This window comes from Mus musculus, chromosome 15 (genome assembly GCF_000001635.26).
Source record: "Mus musculus strain C57BL/6J chromosome 15, GRCm38.p6 C57BL/6J".
Classification (NCBI taxonomy): Eukaryota; Metazoa; Chordata; class Mammalia; order Rodentia; family Muridae; genus Mus; species Mus musculus.
In genome coordinates this window covers 88,772,903-88,792,768 of record NC_000081.6, presented here as the reverse complement: position 1 = coordinate 88,792,768, position 19,866 = coordinate 88,772,903, and the positions used below count along the sequence as shown (strand labels likewise).

At 42.7% G+C, this 19,866-nt stretch overlaps 1 protein-coding gene across 4 annotated transcripts in view; it reads right to left on the bottom strand.

Annotated features, from left to right (window-relative positions):
* Positions 1-8,252: 8,252 nt before the first annotated feature.
* Zbed4 (zinc finger, BED type containing 4) overlaps positions 8,253-19,866 on the bottom strand; it is a 32,855-nt gene continuing 21,241 nt past the window's right edge. For all 4 annotated transcript variants that reach the window (XM_006520841.4, XM_006520840.4, NM_181412.3 and 1 more), the window contains one exon: positions 8,253-13,360. In XM_006520841.4, coding sequence (XP_006520904.1) covers positions 9,532-13,038 — 3,507 coding nt within the window. In that variant the 5' untranslated portion in view covers positions 13,039-13,360 and the 3' untranslated portion in view covers positions 8,253-9,531. The remainder of the gene's footprint in view (positions 13,361-19,866) is intronic.

Here is a 19,866-nt window from a genome sequence, read left to right as displayed (position 1 = left end):
CACGTGCGTGTGTGTGTGTTTTCATGTATGGTAGGTAGTGCAGGTGCATGTACATCACAATGCATGTGTAGAGGTCAGAGGACAACCTTGCCTTCTACCTTGTTTGAAGCAGCATCTCTTTATGGTTTGCTGTTAATGTATAACAGACCAGCTGCTTGAAAGCTTAAAGGACTTTCTTGTCTGTGCCTCCCATTTCTCTGTAGGAATGCTGGGATTATATGTAAACTGCTGGGTCCATCTTTTATGTATGTCTGGAAATTCAAACAAGTCTTTACACTCTTTTGAATTTTTTATTTTTTTAATTTTTTAAAAGGTCCTTACACTCTTATCTTAGTTGAGATTTCATTGGTGTGAAGAGACACCATGACATGGCAACTCTTATAAAAGACACTTAATTGGGGCTGGCTTACAGATTCAGAGGTTCAGTCCATTATCATTATGCTAGGAAGCACGGCAGTGTCCAGGCAGACATGGCACTGGAGGAGCCGAGTTCTACCTCTTGTTCTGAAGGCAGCTGGTATAAGACTGACTCCCACATGGCTAGGAGGAGGGTCTCAAAGCCCACTCCCACAGTGACAAGTTTCCTCCAACAAGGCCACACCCCCTAATAGTGACACTCCCTGGGCCAAGCATATTCAAACTACAATTCATATATATAGCCAGCTCTTTACCCACAGAGTCATCTCATTCTTCCAGGACAATAGGAGATTCTTATACTATTTTAGTTGCATTTCTCATTAGAGATGTTCTTAAGCTGTTCATATCTTTTTGGTCAAATTTTGGTAGGTCATGTGCCTAGGAATTTACCCAGTTCTTCCAGAGATTCTAATTGTAAATTTTCAAAAGTACTTTTTAATGATCCTCTGGAACTTAGTATTGTATGTCATAATGGGCCCTTTTCCTTTCTAATATGGGGCTTGTTACTTCTGTTTGTTTAGCTAAGGGCTTCACAACCTTGTCTTTTTAAAGACTCAGTGCTTTGTTTCATTAATTCTTTGCATTGCCCCTCGTGTTCTGTTGGTCATATGCATTGTTGCTTGTCTGCATCATTTCTCTTCATTGTTTCTGGTCTGTTTCCCTGATTGGTTACATTGCTCTTTGTTTCATTGTTTCTACCTTGAAACCTGCTTTTTCTTGCCAACTACTGATGTGCGGGTTTCCCTTGTTCTTATCAAATCTTAACATCATCAGGCCTGTTTTTGTTGCTTGTTTTAATTGTTGAAACACTGTCTCACCATATAGCCCTGGCTGGGATTAAAGGCATATGCCATGCCATCAGGCTCTCTGGGTTTTGGTTTTTAATGTAAGGACTCTGTGTTAGAACCGTCTTTGCTGTATTCCAAAGGTTCTTGTAAGGTGTTTTCACTTTTATTAGGTTTTGGGAAGTTTTAAAGTTCCTTTGATTTCTTCCTCATGAACCAACCAGTCTCTTGTTTGCTAGAATTGATAGTGCATACTGGCAATCCCAGTGCTTGTGGGGAGGGGCAGAATTGTGAAGTCAAGGTCAACTGTGGCCACAGAACAAGCTTGGCAGGGCTACATCAAGTTCCTAGGTGAAGGAAAACAAAACAAAAAAGAAAAAAAGAAAAGAAAGAAGGAGTATATTGTTTAACGTTCATTTTTACTAGTTTTTATTGCTATTGGTTTTTAGTTTTATTTATTAACTGGTAAGATATAAAAAATTATTAGGTTGGCTGGGCTGTCGTGGCACACGCCTTTGATCCCAGCGCTTGGGCAGCAGAGACAGGCAGATCTCTGTTAAGCTTGAAGTCAGTCTGGTCTACAGAGTAAGTTTCAGGACAGCCAGGGCTACACAGAGAAACCCTGTCGTCCCCCCCCCCCCAAACAAACAAACAAACAAACAAAAATGAAACACAAAAATTATTAGGTATTTCTGTTTTGTTTTGGTTTTGCATGGTAAAGACTTTTGTTTGTTTGTTTTGCTGTTTTGAGACTGGGTTTCTCTGTCTGTCCTGTCTGTCCTAGCACTTGCTTTGTAGACCAGGCTAGCCTCTAACTCACAGAGACTTGCCTGCATCTGCCTCTGCAGTGCTGAGATTAAGGGTGTGCCCTGCCATCACCTGGCTTTAAACACTTACTTTATGGCCTAAAATATAACTTAACCACTTTAGAGTTAGGCATGGTTATATTCTGGCTTCCATTGGTATACCAGGCATAGCAGTACATGCCTTTAATCCTAACACTTGGAGAAAGGCAGGTAGACCTCTATGAGTTTTGAGGCCAGCCTTGTCTACATAGTGAGTTCTGGAACAGCCAGAGCTACATAGTGAGACCCTGTCTCAAAACAACGATAAACAAAGAAAATTAAAAAGATCCATGGGCTGCCATCTCTAATATGTATTCTATAGCCATTGATCTGCTAGAATATTCTGCAGATGTCTGTCAATTTGTCTTGTATTCTGATCTAATTCTATAAAATCCTCAATTTTCTTATGTAGAAGATCTATTAGGGTAGTATATCACCAATGTTTGTTATCTGAGCCCATATGTCCTTTATAGCCAATAAATTTTAAGAAACTAGATATATCAATGTTTGGTATATATGTATTTACATTTTTTTCTTCTTGATGGACTGTTTTAATATGTAGAAACCTCATGCATTTCTAATTCTAGCTTAAAGTCCACTCTTTTTTTTTTTCTTTTTCTTTTTCTTTTTTTTTTTTTTTTTTGAGACAAGGTTTCTCTGTATAGCTCTGGCTGTCCTGGAGCTCACTTTGTAGACCAGGCTGGCCTCGAACTCAGAAATCCACCTGCCTCTGCCTCCCGAGTGTAAAGTCCACTCTTGTCTGAAGTATTCTTCTTCCTATTTTTGGCTTCCATTTCCTTTGTATATAATTCCCTCTATATTCACTTTGTATGTCTTTGGCAGTGAATTTCTTTTAAACAATCTAGAGTTAATCTTGTTTTTTTTTTTTTTTTTCTTTTTCTTCTTTCCTTTTTCTCAGAATTCTATTTGTATGTATGCCTGCAAGACAGAAGAAGGTATCAGATCCCATTACAGATGGTTGTGAACCATCTGGGAATTGAGCTCAGGATCTCTGGAAGAGCAGACAGTACTTTTAACTATCAAGTCATCTCTTCAGCCCGGATCAGTTTTTGTTTTGAATCCAATCAGTCTTTGGTTTGCATATAAACCAGGATGGCCTCAAACTATGTAGCTGTAGGATAATATGAACTTCTGATCAAGTACTGGGATTACATACATTTATCACAGCGGGTTTCTGTAATGTTTGGACCCAGAACATTTTATGTGCTAGGCAATCACCAACTGAGCTATATCCTCTAGCCCTAGTCTGTATTTTTTAATGGGAGATGTAAGTCCATTTATATTTATTGAGCAGTATTTAGTGGTTAGTAATTTTGGGGCTCCCTTCCCTTGTTTGAATACTGTTTTCCTTCTCCTTTATTCACCTTAGTATTTTGCTACCTTACTGAAGTGGGCTTGATTCCTTTTACTTCTCGTTTATGCTCATGAAGCGTATTCTTTCCTGGGCTCTACTGTCTGTGACCATCTCTTTTCTTCCCCTGTGTATAGGACTCCTTTAAGTAGCATCTGCAATCTTAGCTTAGTAGTGAACATTTTTTTAACTTGTGTTTATCTTGGGATCTCTTCATTTCTCCGTTGACTTACAGTTAAGCCTTACTTCCAAGCCATTTATCCTCAGAAACTGAAGTAAGTAACCCATATAGTCTTGGTTTTAGGTTCTGCTGAGGTCTGGTACTCTGATGACTTTACCTCTTGTGATCGCTGTTATTTCTTAGCTCTGTAGTCTTAGAACTTTACCTGGAGTATGTAGTTGAGGGATTCTCCTTGTGGTTTTGCTCATGTCTAGTTGGGGTTATACATCCACTTGACTGCCTCTATTTTTCCTTAGATTTGGGGGAATTTCTAGTATAACATTCTTTTTGCTTTCTTTAGCTCTTTTCTCTGGCATAATTTCATTGAATAAATGTCCTATGCCTTTTGTTTCTATTTTTGTTCCTCTTCTACATCATTAATTCGTAGGTTTGATCTCTTGATCCATGTCCCAGATTCTTTAGAGTTGTGGTCATATTCATGTATGTCTAAATTCATAATCTCCTCAGCTTTTAATCTTTGACAGACTCTTTTGTTTAATCTAGATCATTACTGAGTTCCATTTAAAACATTATTTCCTGAATTTCATTCTAGTTTCTGCTTACTTCTCCAAATTCTCAATTTCATTGTTGAATTTCTCGTTCATGCTGCTTTTGTTGTCTAGTTCTGAGTTGACTTCATTTATCCCCTTGGGCTGTCATTTGAAATGCTGTTTTGAACCATTTGTCTGGCATTTTAACATCTCTGTGTCTTTGGTCTTAGTTATTGAAGAGTTCTAATCATTTGGAGGAGTCATGCTGCCTTTGTTTTCCATGCATCTCATGTTTATACGCTACAGTTCATGTCCCTTAGGGTAGACAGCTCTCTCTCTCTCTTCCAGTTTCACTTGAGAGTCCTCATTAGCAGCAGCTTTCTCTTGAGGCTCAGTTGTCAGTAGCACTGAGGGGAAACTAATTACTGTAACAGCAACAAACCAAACCAAATCAGATATAGAAACAATAATAGCCTGGTCTACAAAGTGAGGTCCAGGACAGCCAGGGCTATAGAGAAACCCTGTCTCGAAAAACCAAAAAGAAAAAAAAAAAGTAAGCTAACAGTAATTTAAAAGAAATGTGCCATGGGAAGGAAAGAAAGCTATTAAAACACATGAGGAAAATATCAAGAGAAGAACTGATGATATAATAAAGGAAAATGTATGATTAAAAAGGCTCTTTAAACAAAAAATAAGAATAGTATTAATATAGTAAAAAATATTAAAATGACAAGAATGAGCATTTTTGGGGGGTCTTTGATATTGAAATCTGCAGCACAGCAAAGGGGAGATGTTAGTTACATTGTAGCTGAGTGACACTCAGTCTGGTGATGTGAATTAGCCATGAGTTAGGCAAGAGGAAGATCAGCTCATCAAGTCTTGAGTTCAAGTTACAAGTACCCTTTGTGTGTGCCGTGAGCCACATTCAGCTTGTGGGCTGGGCAGGATCTACTTAACTCTCCTGGGCAAACCAGAAAGGAACACAGGGTTGTTCTTTCAAAGGGACACATACCTGTTATCCACACAGAAGGCTGGGAACAGACAGCTTACTAATCTTAGAACCTTTCTGTATAGATGATGGCTCATGTATTTAACCTGTAGAACCATCTTTATGGAAGATGTCATATGTACTTACTGTGCTGGCTAGTTTTATGTCAACTTGACACAAGCTAGAATAATCTGAAAGGAGGAAAACTCAGTGGAGAAAATGTTTCTGTAAGATCAGGCTGTAAAAGCCAGTGGTGGTGGTGGCGGCATGTAGCTTGAATTTCCAGCATGGGGGAGGCAGAAGCAAGCAGATCTCTGAGTGAATCCAGGACAGCCAGGTCTACACAGAGAAGCCCTGTCCAAAAAAGATCAGGCTGCAAGGCCTTTTCTTAGTGATTGATCAGGGAGAGCCCAGCCCATTGTGAGTGGTGCCATCCCTGGGCTGGTGGTCCTGGGTTCTATAAGAAAGCAGACTGAGCAAGTCCAGAGAAACAAGTCAGTAAGCAGCACCACTTCCTGGCCTCTGCATTAATTCCTGCCTCCAGATTTCTGCATTGCTTGTGTTTCTGATCAGACTTCCTTCAATGACAGACTACAGTAAGTCAAATAAACCCTTTCCCCCCTAATTTGGTCATGGTGTTTATCACAGTAATAGTAACCCTAACTAGGATGCCCATTCCAGGTAGACAGGAGGAATTCAGGAACAACCTGCCCAAAATGTCATCTGGAGGCAGGAAAACAAACAACTCAGAAGGTAAGTCAAGGTAGGATGATGGAGGGGCTGGTGAGATGGCTCAGTGGGTAAGAGCACCCGACTGCTCTTCCGAAGGTCAGGAGTTCAAATCCCAGCAACCACATGGTGGCTCACAACCATCCATAACGAGATCTGACTCCCTCTTCTGGAGTGTCTGAGGACAGCTACAGTGTACTTTAAATAAATAAATAAATCTTTAAAAAAAAAAAAAGGTAGGATGATGGAGAATGAACACATTTATTCTCAATATACCTATAACCTACCACCCAAATACCTGTCTGTGTAAGTCTATGCCATAAGAACTAGGCCTGTTCTCTTGCAGGGCTACCAGCAACTTTAGACAGAGATATAGCTCAGCTGTGTCCTTAGTGATGAGGGTGCCTGGTATCAAAAATACATTCATCACCTGTCAATAGAATATTAAGAGTTGCCACACCAACCCCAGTAGAATCTGTGTGACAAGTTCCACAGACTGAGGCGGTAGACTTCAAAAGGAGGAGGTCTCCTGGAACTCTTGGCCAGAGCAAAATATTGGGCCGTAGTTCTCACGGCAATCCATGTTTTGTTTTCTCCTATTCCTGTTCTTACTTACATGTTGCTTGTAGCCTAGGCCAAGATCTTAAGTGAGAATAATGGGTAAGAAACCATCCCTTGAGATGGGGACACTAACATGACCTTATCTTTGAGGAAACCAATGCTTTACTTTATAAATCATTTATAAAATTATACAATAGTATTATGACAGATTAAAAACTTTCCCAACAATAAAATTTCATATGGCTACATGTGTGTCATCAGTGTTGGGCTTTGGTATATGGTAAAGAAATCCTTAAAAAGAATATAGTTTAAATTTATGCATTGAAGATTAAAAAAAATCAGGTATTAGATGGTAAATAATAATTGACCATAAGGATTTATTATCCTGCTCTTGGAAATCTGCCCCTAGCCTTGGATGGCTGCCCCACTGAATACATCCTTTCAGAGTTGTTACACTTGGATGATTTCTGATAATCATGTCACCTGTTCTGTTTGTGATTCACTTAGTGCATCTTTTCTGAGTTGTAATGTTTGTTTGTTTTTTGTGCTTTACTGTGCCAAGTGATAATGATGGTATTTGTGGTTGCTTCACTGAACACATCTTCTAAGAGTTGTAATATTTGTTCTTTTAATGTATCTTTCCCCCTGCTTGAGAGCTGCAAAATACACTCAAACTGCCTCTGTGTTTCTGTTTGTTACTGCCAAAACTTTACCTACCTAGCTTTGAGAACCCTCATTCCAGGGACCCCCGTACCCGACTGTGGTAATCTGTGGCACAGAGTAATGGTGCTTCCAATGTCAGTTGTAATATTTCTGCTGAGACAAACAAGCACTTTTTTTTTTTAAATCTTTTTATATCCTGTGACTTGAGCATTTAAACTAGAATATGGTAGTGTGATGCTGAAAATTTACAGGGACAGAATGGCAGGTGGGGGCCTGGGGATGTAAGTAGTTAAGTTGCCTAGCATGTAGCAAACTGTTGGCTCTATTTTCAGCAATGCATAGAAGCAAGCACGGTAACATACCCTGTCATCTCAGCACCTGGGAGGCAGGGGAACAAGTTTAAGTTCATTCTCATCCTTGACTACACAGTGAATTGGCAGCCAGTCTGGGCTACATGAGATCCTGCCTCAAAAAGAAAAACTGAAAGCAAAGGAAAGAAACAGATAGCAAGTGCTGTGGATAGGGCTCAGCAACATCTGCTCAACTATCATTTCTTTGCTCCTATCTACAACTAACCCTTCCCATGTCAGGAGTGCTGGCCGGGGATAGAGCACTGTGTGGACTGTGAAACTCAAGTCCAGGTCAAATGCTCCAGGGCTCTCCAGAAATAGGCTGGTGCCCAGGGGTAAATATGCACAGGCATCAGGTAAGAAAGGATATGCTGACAGGGTATGCAGAGGTGCTAGGAAGTTCTAACCACCACTACCATCATCAAAAATGGAACTGTTAGGAATACTGCCTCTACTCCCCAGGGTCCTACCTGTGACTATATTCACATTTCTTCTTCTTCTTCTTCTTTTTTTTTTTTTTTTTTTTTTTTGCATGACCCCAGTCAATTCTGAGACTGAAGGATGTATGGACATTTCAAACACTGTTTGAATGCAGTTTGTATGTATTAACACATAAAAAGCATTCCTGAGCCAGGCGGTGGTGGCGCACGCCTTTGATCCCAGCACTTGGGAGGCAGAGGCAGGTGGATTTCTGAGTTCGAAGCCAGCCTGGACTACAGAGTGAGTTCCAGGACAGCCAGAGCTGCACAGAGAAACCCTGTCTCGAAAAACAAAACAAAACAAAAAAAAAGCATTTTATCCTAAAAATAAAAAGCCATCATCAGTCAGCAATAGAAAATCGCAAATAAAAAGTTTAATTTCAGAATCCAGGTTCGTCATTTATAAATACACTAAAGCACAGTCCAGGCAAACTCAGACCGAGCCCACACAGTATTTCAACACAACATTTGTTTTCTAAAAGGTCAGAGGCAATGAGTGATTTGTTTCACCCAGAATATTTAACTGATTTGAAATGAGAAAATGAAAAACTTTTTCTTTTAGACATAAGCAAAAACTTTGGAGTCTGGTAAAGAGTCTGATAGCTGATACTTCATGTTGGTATCCTTGGGACTCTATAATGTCCCAGTGATGGTTGAGGCTTCCCTATCATAGGAAAAAAAAAAATCTAAATGCCTAAGGCTTTTCTCATGACTGCAATAAACAAGCGCTTTCCCTGTCGACAAGCTACCTCCTCAAAGTAGAATCTGAGCGCTATCTGGTCAAACTGAGGGGTCAGTGCATACTTCTTATGAGATAGCTTTATTGTATAGAGATGCAAAAAGTAAACCAGAGGCATGGAGATTGGATCAGCAGGCCATCTGTTGTAAACGTGTCATATCATGCTCTGGTGAAGTCCTAAGCATGACTTTAAAACCTGGATCCAATTTCAAGGGGCTCATGATAAGTGGGATATCTCTGAGTTAACTGACCGTGTAAAACCTGAATGCAACACCTGACATGGGACCATTCTCATGACCAATTAGCCATGTGATTGACACTCCATGATATGCCCAAGTTCAGTTTTGTTTTCAAATGCCTGGTTCTGTAAACAGCTTCCAGAATATTCTCTCTAGGACATACTTTTGGAGCCTGTGGTTAAGAACTGTTCAGTCAGGATGGCTTAACCTCCACCTCCTATTTACAGGTTTCATTTAACAGCCACAAAAGCTGTTTTGTTGCAATTAAAATATTTAATTAAAATACAGCACCTGATTTGTGGTTTTTACACAACTGAATAAAAACCCTACATAATAAAATTGTTTACATCTTCCTTTCATTCTAGTAAAACAGATTACTATCCCCTCAAAACAAAACAAAAAACCTTTATAGTTTTAAACCTGATCATCCTATTTCATAATTGCCAAGACTGTTTCTAGTGGGCTTCTGAAAACGCACCTTGACACCTGGCCTGAAGGAGGAGTAAGGCACATGTGGATATTATGGTGAGAACTGGCAGGTAGCCCCAGATGCCTGGTCTGGTGTCCTACATGGCCCTGCCAGGCAAGTCAGCCCTGGTACAATAGCTAGCACTCTGAAGCACGTTTCCAGTCTGGTGGCTCCATCTCTGAGTTCAATACTGAAAGCATATTAAAGGAAGATTCACTTTTAAAAAGATGAGCTTTTCAAAATGCTCCATCATGAGCCTGGGCTGGCCAAAGCTGCCAGCATCCATGGGTGTGCTGAACAGCTTTTCTGAGGGGACTGTACTTGGGGGACATCCCAGAAATCGAACTGCTAAGGTAGACAGCCCAGGCCACGATGACCGCTTTAGGTTCCAGTAGGTGAGTGGGTCACAGCTGTGTTCCAGCACCTCTTCCTCCAAATACGCAAGCACCATGTCTTCAGGTAGCTTCTCTCTCTGATCTCTCTTTATCGGTGCGAGTGACCACAGGCTCTCCTCTGTGCCAGTGTCTTTAAGTGGGGACCCTGAGTCACAGCCATTGGAGGTGGCAGTGTCCTCTGAGGTAGAATTCAGTATTTCTAGCTCCCTGATTAAGTCTTGCCTGTACTGCTCTGCCTCCTCCTCTGTGAACAGGGAAGCTTTGTAGCGAGGGTCCAGCAGTGTGGCAAAGATGTACCTGGGGTCATGGAGTGTGGCAGACAGGCGGCTTGCCATGGCTTCCTTCAGGGACTTAAGCATGGTGTCAATGCCCATGGTCTCCCCAAACAGCATCTCCACTTTTCTGCTGAGGATGTGGATCATGGGGATGACCTGGCTCAGCGTAGACATGTGGGCACTCATCTCTCGGCTTGCAGCATCAAATGGTCTCAGCACATGGCACACAGACTGCATGACCTCCCACTGGTCACAGCTGATCAATTCTCTGAAGTTACACTCAATGGATACCTCATTAACTGCCCTCTTCTGCTCAATCAGACGTTCGAGCATGTGGAACGATGTGCTCCACTTAGACGGTACATCCTGGATCAGCTGGTGCTGTGGCAGCTCGTACTCTTTCTGCAGTTCTGCTAACTTCTCTCTTGCTCTGGGTGACCGATGGACCCGCTCACACAGCTTCCGGGCAATACTCAGTAAGTTCTGCACCATCCTCTGGCTCTTGATAGCCTCGCTCACAATCAGATTCACTGTGTGACTGAAGCACTGCACACTTGAGTGTTCACCCTCACTCAGCATCTTCCCTATGCTTGGATTGTCAGTGACAGTGATGCCAATCTGAAGGCCAATGGAAGTCACCCAGGCTTCCCACCAACACTCCAGCTGCTTCTGAATGCTATTTCCACTATAGTCACAGTCGATTTGTGAGACATCTAAAAGTGCTGAGCAATGGTGGTCCTCACAATGTGGTCGGACAGCGGATGCGAAGGTGACCCAGTGAGCTGTAAGGGTCAGGTATTCACGAGTCTGGCTACTCATCCATATTCCAGAGGTGAAGTGAACCACACCACTCTCAGCTTCCTTCAGATGTGACATAATTATCTGTTTCACATTGTCATACATACCTGGGATAGCTGTTCTAGAGAAGTAGGAAGGGGAGGGTAAAGAGTACTGAGGTTTCAAGTATTCGAGCAGCCTGTTAAAGCCAACGTTGTCTACAAGGGAATATGGCTGAAGGTCAAGTGCAATCATTTCAGCTATGAGACTTGTGATTTTTTTGGCAACTGGATGAGAGTCATAGAACTTCTCTGTGGAGTCACGGAAAGAGGAAGGCCCTGAGAGCTCTATGCCCAGAGGCCTCCGGATGCCTGGAGAACGGGACAGAGTGGCCTCTGAGACATCATTCTTGAGTACATGGCCATGGAACCGCTGCAGATGTCTCAGGAGACAGCTGGTGCCCAGGTTGGTGGGTTTCTTGCCCCTGCTGATGGTCCGGCCACAGTGCAGGCACACCACCTTTGTTGAGTCTGCTGAACAAATAGAAAAGTGATTCCACAGCTTTGAGGTCTTCTTGCTATTAGTAGGAAACACACCTTGATGGTTTTTTCTGACCACTGCTGGCAAGTCAGTTAACTTGGAGGAGCTTTCTGCAGAAGCCAAAGTGGCATATGGAGAGTTTGCCAAACTTGCACCCAGAAAGTCCTTCTGGTTCCCAACCACCTCAGGGTGGCGTCTGTACAGGTGTCGCATCAAACAACTGGTGCCAACATCTCCCTTCTTCCCCCGACTAATAACGCAGCTACAGTACCGGCACACTGCTTTGAGACTGTCCATGGGGGCCAGGGAAAAGTGATGCCAGACTTCTGACTTTAGTCTTCTCATCACCTTCTTATTTTGCTGGAAAACAGTACCTGATTCAAACCTTGGATTTACCGTGTCCGCTGGCTGCTTCTCTGGAGAAGACACTACAGAGGCCTCCCCCAAGTCATCAGAGGATGACAACATGGACACATCTTCCCGGGATACATCCCCAGGATTAGTGTGTGATGACAGGTCCTCCGGAAGCCTTTCTGGGGATGAGGAGGCAGAAGGGGACTCTTTGACTTGTTTGCCTGGAGACAACGATGCGGAGTTGAGATCCCCTTCTGGGGGCAGCAGGGCAGGCAGCAGGGTGGGGGGCATAGGGTACAATGGTGGGATGCCTGTGTTGCCCCCGTTCTCCTGCAGTACAATGGAGCGATGTGCTCTCCACATGTGCCTGATGAGGCAGCTTGTACCCAGGTCCTTCCCATTTTTCCCTCTACTGAACTCATTCATACAGTGGACACAGACAGCCTTGGAGCTATCAAGGGGTGACAAGTAGAAGTGCTTCCAGACGGCTGACCTCCTCCTGGACCCAGATGTGCTTTTGGGAAGAGAAAGGTTTCTGTCTGCCATGGTTTCTGAAGCGTCGTCATAATGGAGCATGGAGAGGTTGGGGGAGGAGCCTGCCAAGGCCTCCTCTCTGCTGTACTTTTCAGTGACAGACACATCAGAGGACAACTCTTCAGAAGAAACTACAGTCACAGACTCTTCCATTATTTGGTCAGGGGATGGGATCTTGGGAGCCATTTTCTGGACAAGTCTGACAGGCGAGAGCACAGTGCTAAGGTCTCCCACATCTGCAGGCTGTGGTGGAAGCAACAGAGAGGGAGGGGAAAAGGAGGACCCTGCCGATAGACTTCCATTTTCTTGAATGAGCTTGGTGGGGTGTGCCCGCCTCACATGTCTCATGAGGCAACTTGTACTCAGGTCTTTCTCATTCTTGCCCCTACTGAACTCTTTCATACAGTATGTGCAGATAGCCTTAGTGCTATCTCGAGGGGAAATAAAGAAATGCTTCCAGGCTGGAGACTTCTTCCTGGAGCTTATGTGTCGACTGGAAAGAAGGCTCTGGGTCACAGCTTCCATGGCTACGCTGTACAGTGTGCTACTATACTGGGAGAAGAGTGAGCCATAGTCATCCTCACTCTCGGCAGCTAAGAACTTCCCAGAGGGCTGACAGGCACAGCTCGCTGCCCTGATGTCTGCCTGTTCATCGCCACTGTCTGTCTGTCTCATATCCTCTGACTCACTTTTAAAGTCCACTTGTTCCAAACTGTGACAAGGAGTTTGATCATCATCTTCCTCCGTTTTGAAATTTACTTTGTCAGAAACAAAATCACTGTCCCCCTTGGGACAAGTTTCTTGCTTATCCTCCATGACCAACCATAATTATCCTGGTTGCTTTATCATCCTGACATCTTACGTTAATAAAAACTGCTTATAATGTCCACTTGTGAACCCTAATGTAGATTTTATTCACTCTTTCATAATCTCATTTTCTAGGCTGTTTACTATGGCTGACCATGAATGTCACTGGAAAGCTCACACAAGCACACTGTCACAGGGCATGGAGTGCTGTTCTGTAGGAGTACTGCAACCAAATACTTCTTGTATAAACCAATGCGTGCAGCATAGACCTCTTCCTCTTCTCCAAGTCAGGAGCCCCGCCATCTTGAGGGCACACACAGTCCTTCATTTCCTGTAACAGAGGATATCAAATTAAGCATGGAACTAAACTGTATATTCAAGACATATTTTATCATAGGGATCGGCCTAAATATATAGGAGAAAAATTTCCATGATAGAAAGCTAAAGTCAAAAACCTTGCTAGTGACATTTTGTAATCCATTCACATAAAAACAAAACAAAACCCCCAAAAGATATAAATTTAAATTCCAGTATTCTACCACTAAAGGAGTAGAGAATATGAATGAAAAGCAGTGATGACACTAGAAGAATTTTACAAGGAATTTACAGCCTTCTTTGCGTTTTTTCCATTAATTTATTCACTTTACATCCCAATCACAGCCCCCACCCCATTTTTTTCCTTAAGATTAATTATTTATTTATGTTGAGACATCATGTATCTCTGGCAGATCTGAAACTCATTATGTAGACTAGGCTTGCCTTGAACTCCAAGAAAGTCACACACTTCTGTCTCTTAAATGCTGACATTAGAGGTATGTGCCACCAAGAACAACATAAAGATTTTTTTTTATTTTTGCTGGGTGTAATGGCAGATGCCTTCAATCCCAACATTAAGGAGGCAGGGACAAGAGGAGTTTTATGAGTTTGAGGCCTGCCTGGTTAACACAGTAAGCTTAGGGTTAATCACAGTGCATAGTGAGACCCTGTTGACAAAAATAATTTAAAAAATGTATGAGTGTTTTGCACACATGTATATCTGTGCACCACACACATATAGAGGCCAGAACAGTACATCGTAAGATCCCTTTGAACTGCAATAACTGAAGATTGTGAACAGGAACTGATCCCAGGCTTTCTGTAGGAACAACAAGAGCTCATAACTGCTGAGCCATCTCTCCAGGCCCGTCTTACCTTTCAGTTTACCAGAGGCACCACACAGTGTTACTTTAAATCCTAAATTCCTTGAAATCAATTTATTCTACCTTTCAAGTAGAATATATAAAGAGTTCCAAATGTTCTTATGAAATAATAATTCACAGAGTAACTCAGACTGAAATCCAAAGGAGAATATATGTCTGTGGAACAGTTTAAAAAGCAACACAAGGGCTGCTGAGATTGCTGAGTGGGTAAAGGCACTTGCTGCCAAGCCCAGCGATTCAAGTTTGCTCCCCAGAATCCACATGGGAGAGACAACCAATTCTTCTTCCAAGATGTCCTGTACCTGCCTCCCCCCACCCCCCAAAAAACACACCTTCTGGCATCTACACCCTCAACACAAAATAAACAAATGTAAAAACAAAGCAGCCAAAGCTAACACTGTCATGTGGCAACAATGTAAACAGGACCCCAGACCTTAGCACAATTAGCTCCATGGTGTAAGTAGCATCTAGCTGTAACAATGGCAGACAGCACCACCTGAAAATAAAGACCTAATCAATCCATCAAAGTCTCCACTTCTGGGAAAGTCTCTAAATGCCTGGGTTTGCTTTTGGGCTTCTGGTTAATGTGTTAACTGCAACATGGCTTCTGTGCTTGAAGGCTCGCCCTGAAAAGGGATGGGTGTGGGGTCTTGAAAAGCTGGTGTAGCCGGGCGTGGTGGCGCACGCCTTTAATCCCAGCACTTGAGAGGCAGAGGCAGGCAGATTTCTGAGTTCGAGGCCAGCCTGGTCTACAGAGTGAGTTCCAGGACAGCCAGGACTACACAGAGAAACCCTGTCTCGAGGAAAAAAAAAAAAGAAAAGCCAGTGTAGTCATGGCTGGCTAAGACTTTCTATTGGTTTAAACCATCTCTGAACAGGCTTCTCGGTGGTGATCCCACAACAGCACAAATGCCAAGACACTGTTACAAACTTACTTCATGAGACGCTGCTGGGCACAAGCAGGCGGGAAACTGCTGAGAGGCTCTTGAGCACAGTGTCTGAATGGCTACTAAGACCCATACTGAGCATCTTGGGGAAGGGTTTAAGCATGATACCTCTGAACTTGCAGCACTCAAAGCTACCAGGCAATTCCCTGACTTATCACTTTTTTTCAAATCAGGCAGTTTTTAGAACAAGACTTTATATTGACAATAAGCTTAGGCCAAAACTATCAGTTTTCCTGAAAGAAGACAATCTCAAAAATGGATGCCATAAACAAAATTGGCTGAAATCACTCAAGGGCTGAGGAAAATAGTTATGGGTAGAACATCCTCAGCACCACATTAAAAAAAGAAAAAAAAATCAGCATTGAGATTAACTACCCGGAAACATATACAAGGGGCTGGAGCGATACAAGATATTGCTGTGTAAACATGAGAACTGAGTTTAATACTCAGACCCCAAGCTAGCTGTGCATGCTATGTGTGACTGTAAGGCTAAGAACTCTAAAGGAGATTTTACTCCCACTACTTCCCTAAACCAGCATTATTCCCAACCTCATTCTAAATACTATACCCAAAGATTACATGGAATTCTCATTCCTCAACAAAGAAGTTTGTTTCTGCAGTAGACAGCATTATACAAAGACAAAACTAGTCAGACTGCAGAGAATAAGTGGCCATGGGTGCCCAGTGCCAACTGAGACATCTATAATGCAGCCACTACATTGAAGGCTCAAGAAACATTGGAGAGATGGCAGAATGACTAAGAGCCAGAGAAGCAGGGCTTCTGCTCTGAGATAGTGCTATAAAAAAACCAGGAAGCTATCCCCATAAAATCTCAATATGGTTACATAAGTGAGTCCTATACAATGATAACACAAGTTGACATACCAACCTGGTTGGGGGTAAATTTCACAAGACCTCTACCTTAGATGAAAAATCATAGGCAACTGTTGACTGCTGATAGAAGGAATATGTGACCTAATCCCAAGTAGCCAGCTCTAAACCCATATACAGATGAGCAACACTAAATGAACACAACAGGTTTTGTTTATAAGTGTGGGTGTGCACACACAAGCATGTGACAATAATAAAAGGCTGGGTATGATGATGTATGCCTGTAATCCTAGAGCTGAGGGGTGAGGGGCAGAAATAGGCCGGTCCCTTGGGCTTGTTGGCCAGACAGTCTGGTCAACTCAGTAAGCTCCAAGTTTAATGAGACCCTGCATCAAACAAATAACAAAACACCAATGTGGACAACTCCTGAGAAATGACACCCAGGGTTGACTTCTGGCTTTCTACATGTTTGTTCATGTACACTGTAGCATAGTCACACACAGGAGGGGTGGGAAAGTGGAATCTCCTTGGAAATGGGAAATAGATTCTTCAGGTTGGCTAAGGGATCGGAACAGGAGGGGATCAGATAGGAATGGGAGGGATGACTGAGATAGGGGCACTTAGGATGATATAGAAGCCTGGTGCAGTAGAAACTTCTGGAACTCAAATGAAGGGACTCTGAGGAAGATTCACAGTAATGGCAAACACTGGGCCTGAACTGACCATCTTTAGTAACCTGGTGGAACCAAGACACCAACCCAGCCACAAAACCTTCAAACCATACCCGTCCTGCCTGGAAGATGTGTTGGGGCAATGGTGGCTCAGAGCTTGTTAGAGTGGCAAACCGATGACTAACTTGAGGCCAAAGCCAAGAGAAGGAACCCATGCCTGACACTGCTTGGAGGCTGTATGACTCAGAGACATAAGATAGAACCAAACACAACTGACAAAAGCAAAAAGAAATGCTTCCTAACAATATAACAATATTCTGCTATACTCATAGATTGGTGTCATCCAGCAACTGATGGGAGCAGATGCTGAGACTCACAGCCAGACATTAGGCAGTTTGGGGAGCCCTGTGGAAGAGGGGGAGGAAGAATTTTAAGATCCAGAAGGGTGAGGACACTAGGAGAATATGGCCCACAGTATCAACTATGCAGGGTTCTCACAGAGACTGAAGCAGCAATCACGGAGACTGCATGGGTCTGCACTAGGTCCTCTGCATACATGAAGTGGTTGCTGTGGGTTTTGTGGGAATCCTGACAGTAGGAGAGGGGGTGTCTCTGACTTTTTTCCTGCACTTGGGACCCTTTTCCTCTTACTGGTTGCCTTGCCAGTAAGTCTTATTGTATCTTGTTGTGCTGTGTTTAGTAGGTATCACTGGGGAGCCCTGTCTTTTCTGAAGGGAAATGGAAGAGCATTGGATCTGAGGGAGAGTGGAGGTAGGGGAGGGACTGGGAGGAATGGAGGGAAGGGATGCTGTGGTTGGGATATATTGTTTAGGAGAGAATAATGAATACAACTCAGGAAGAAAGAAAAAGCATAAATGTACTCATTACACATATGGCCTAAATCAATTACAAACAGCTGTACATAAAACAATATATACTTCATACATAACTATGCACATGTATTTTTAATATAGAAAACAAAATTGAGCAAAATAAGACACTAAATGCTAGATTTGGAAAATTAAACAGCAATTAAAGAAATATATACAAATCAAACTAATACATTAATGTGACACACTACGATGGACAGAATAAAAATTTAAGTGTCCATTTGAAGACAGAGCAGGGGCTGGAGAGATGGCTCGGCGATTAAGAGCACTGACTGCTCTTCCGAAGGTCCTGAGTTCAAATCCCAGCAACCACATGGTGGCTCACAACCATCTGTAATGAGATCTGGCGCCCTCTTCTGGAGTGTCTGAAGACAGCTACAGTGTACTTACATGCAATAATAAATCTTAAAAAAAAAAAAAAAAAAGACAGAGCAACAAAACTCTCAAATAGTCTGCAGAGAGAAGATAGGTAAGTACTCTGGGAAGAAGCTTAACAGTTCCAAAGCAGCTAACCAGACTCAGGCCATCCAGCAGACCCACTGCCATGTTACCTGTCTTAGTTACTTTTCTAATGCTATGAAAAGGCACCATGATCAAGGCAACATATAAAAGGCAGTTAATTGGGGACTTGTGGTCTGGAGCAGGCAGGCACAACACTGAAAAACTAGCTGAATTCTTACATCTGATCCACAATCACAAGGCAGATAGAAATACAGTTTACTGGAAATGACATGGGCTTTTGAAACCTTAAAGCCTGCCCCCCATGACAAACCCCACCAAAGAGATCACACTTCCTAATCTTTCCAAACAGTTCCAACAACTGTAGCTCAAACATTTAAACATAAACCTTAGAGCAGCTGTTCTCACTCAAACGACTACACTACCTGTCTTAGTTAGGGTTTTATTGCTGTGAAAGGACATGACTATAGTAACTCTTATAAAAGAAAATATTTAATTTGGGGCTAGCTTAATATCAGAGATTTAATTCATTATTGCCACAGCAGGAAGCATGGCAGTGTGCAGGCAGACATGGTATTGGAAGAGCCCAGAGTTCTACATCCTGATCCACAGGCAGCAGAAGACTGTGTGCCACAGCTTGAGCATAGGAGACTTCTAAGCCCACCGTCAGAGTGATACACTTCCTACAAGACCACATCCACAGTGCTACTCTCTATAGGACAAGTATTCAAACACACGAGTCTATGGGGGTCATTAAATCACTGCACTGCCCAAAAGAAATGTTCACACAAGACACCAGCTGACACAAGTGTGGTCCTGGGCAGCAATAAGATCAAAGGCCCTCACAATTTCAGTCAAAGGAAGGGGTCTTGCAAGTACAATAGAAGTGACACCATCCAAGGTTGTTTATCTCAAGCTAGTACTGACTTCAGGCCACACAGTCCTGAGCCACACATCACCAACATCCACTCACAAAGCTGCATGTAACATCCTCATAGTTTTGGTTCTAGTGTGCTAGAAAGTGCTTTAGGGAAAAGCACCAGGATCACTCAGGCAACTGTGGCAGTTTTCAGTTAGAAGGCTGTGGTCAGGTCAGGCTGGATTCTCACAGAAATAACTACATTTCAACCCCCGCTAAAAACAAATCTCTGCAAACTTCTCCCTTTGGGGAGAAGGAACTAAACTGAAGAATGAAAACTTCATTTGGGAACTGTTGGGGAAGGTTGTGGCAATTTAAAACTGGAGAAAAACTTACAAGGTGCCTTGACCTAAACTCTAATTCCTGCCAGGTGGATGACACCTATCATTGTGCCTTGTGAAGTTGTGTATCTATTGCCCCCTGGGAAGAGTCCAACAAAAATAATCTACCATTTCTCCCAAGCCCACAGATTAATCCCAATTGTAAACAGGGATCTTGAAGCCCCATAACTTTCACACTTAAACTCTGGAACCTCTATGTTTCCCTAGCCTAGTCATTCTGGGATACACAAAAGCCCTGGGGAATCAGGTTATATCTCTCTGTGAAAGACCCAGGTACTTCACTTACAATCCAAAGAAAATAGGTTCAGTCTGAGATAACTAAACCCACAAGTCCTGATATGTATGTACCTTCTCCCAATGCCTCAGGTTCCCCTGGCATGCCCACACCTCATAGATCTACCAACTACTGTCTTGCCTATTCTAATCTCCCCTAAGACATCCCCCTACACACTCTCCCTCCAATGGAGGTGCCTTTCCTGACCACGATAATGGCAACCTTTTCTTCCCTAAACCACTCTGTATCTAACCTAACACAAGATTGCTGGTTCTGTCTTGACCCTTACTATGTAGGACTGCCTTA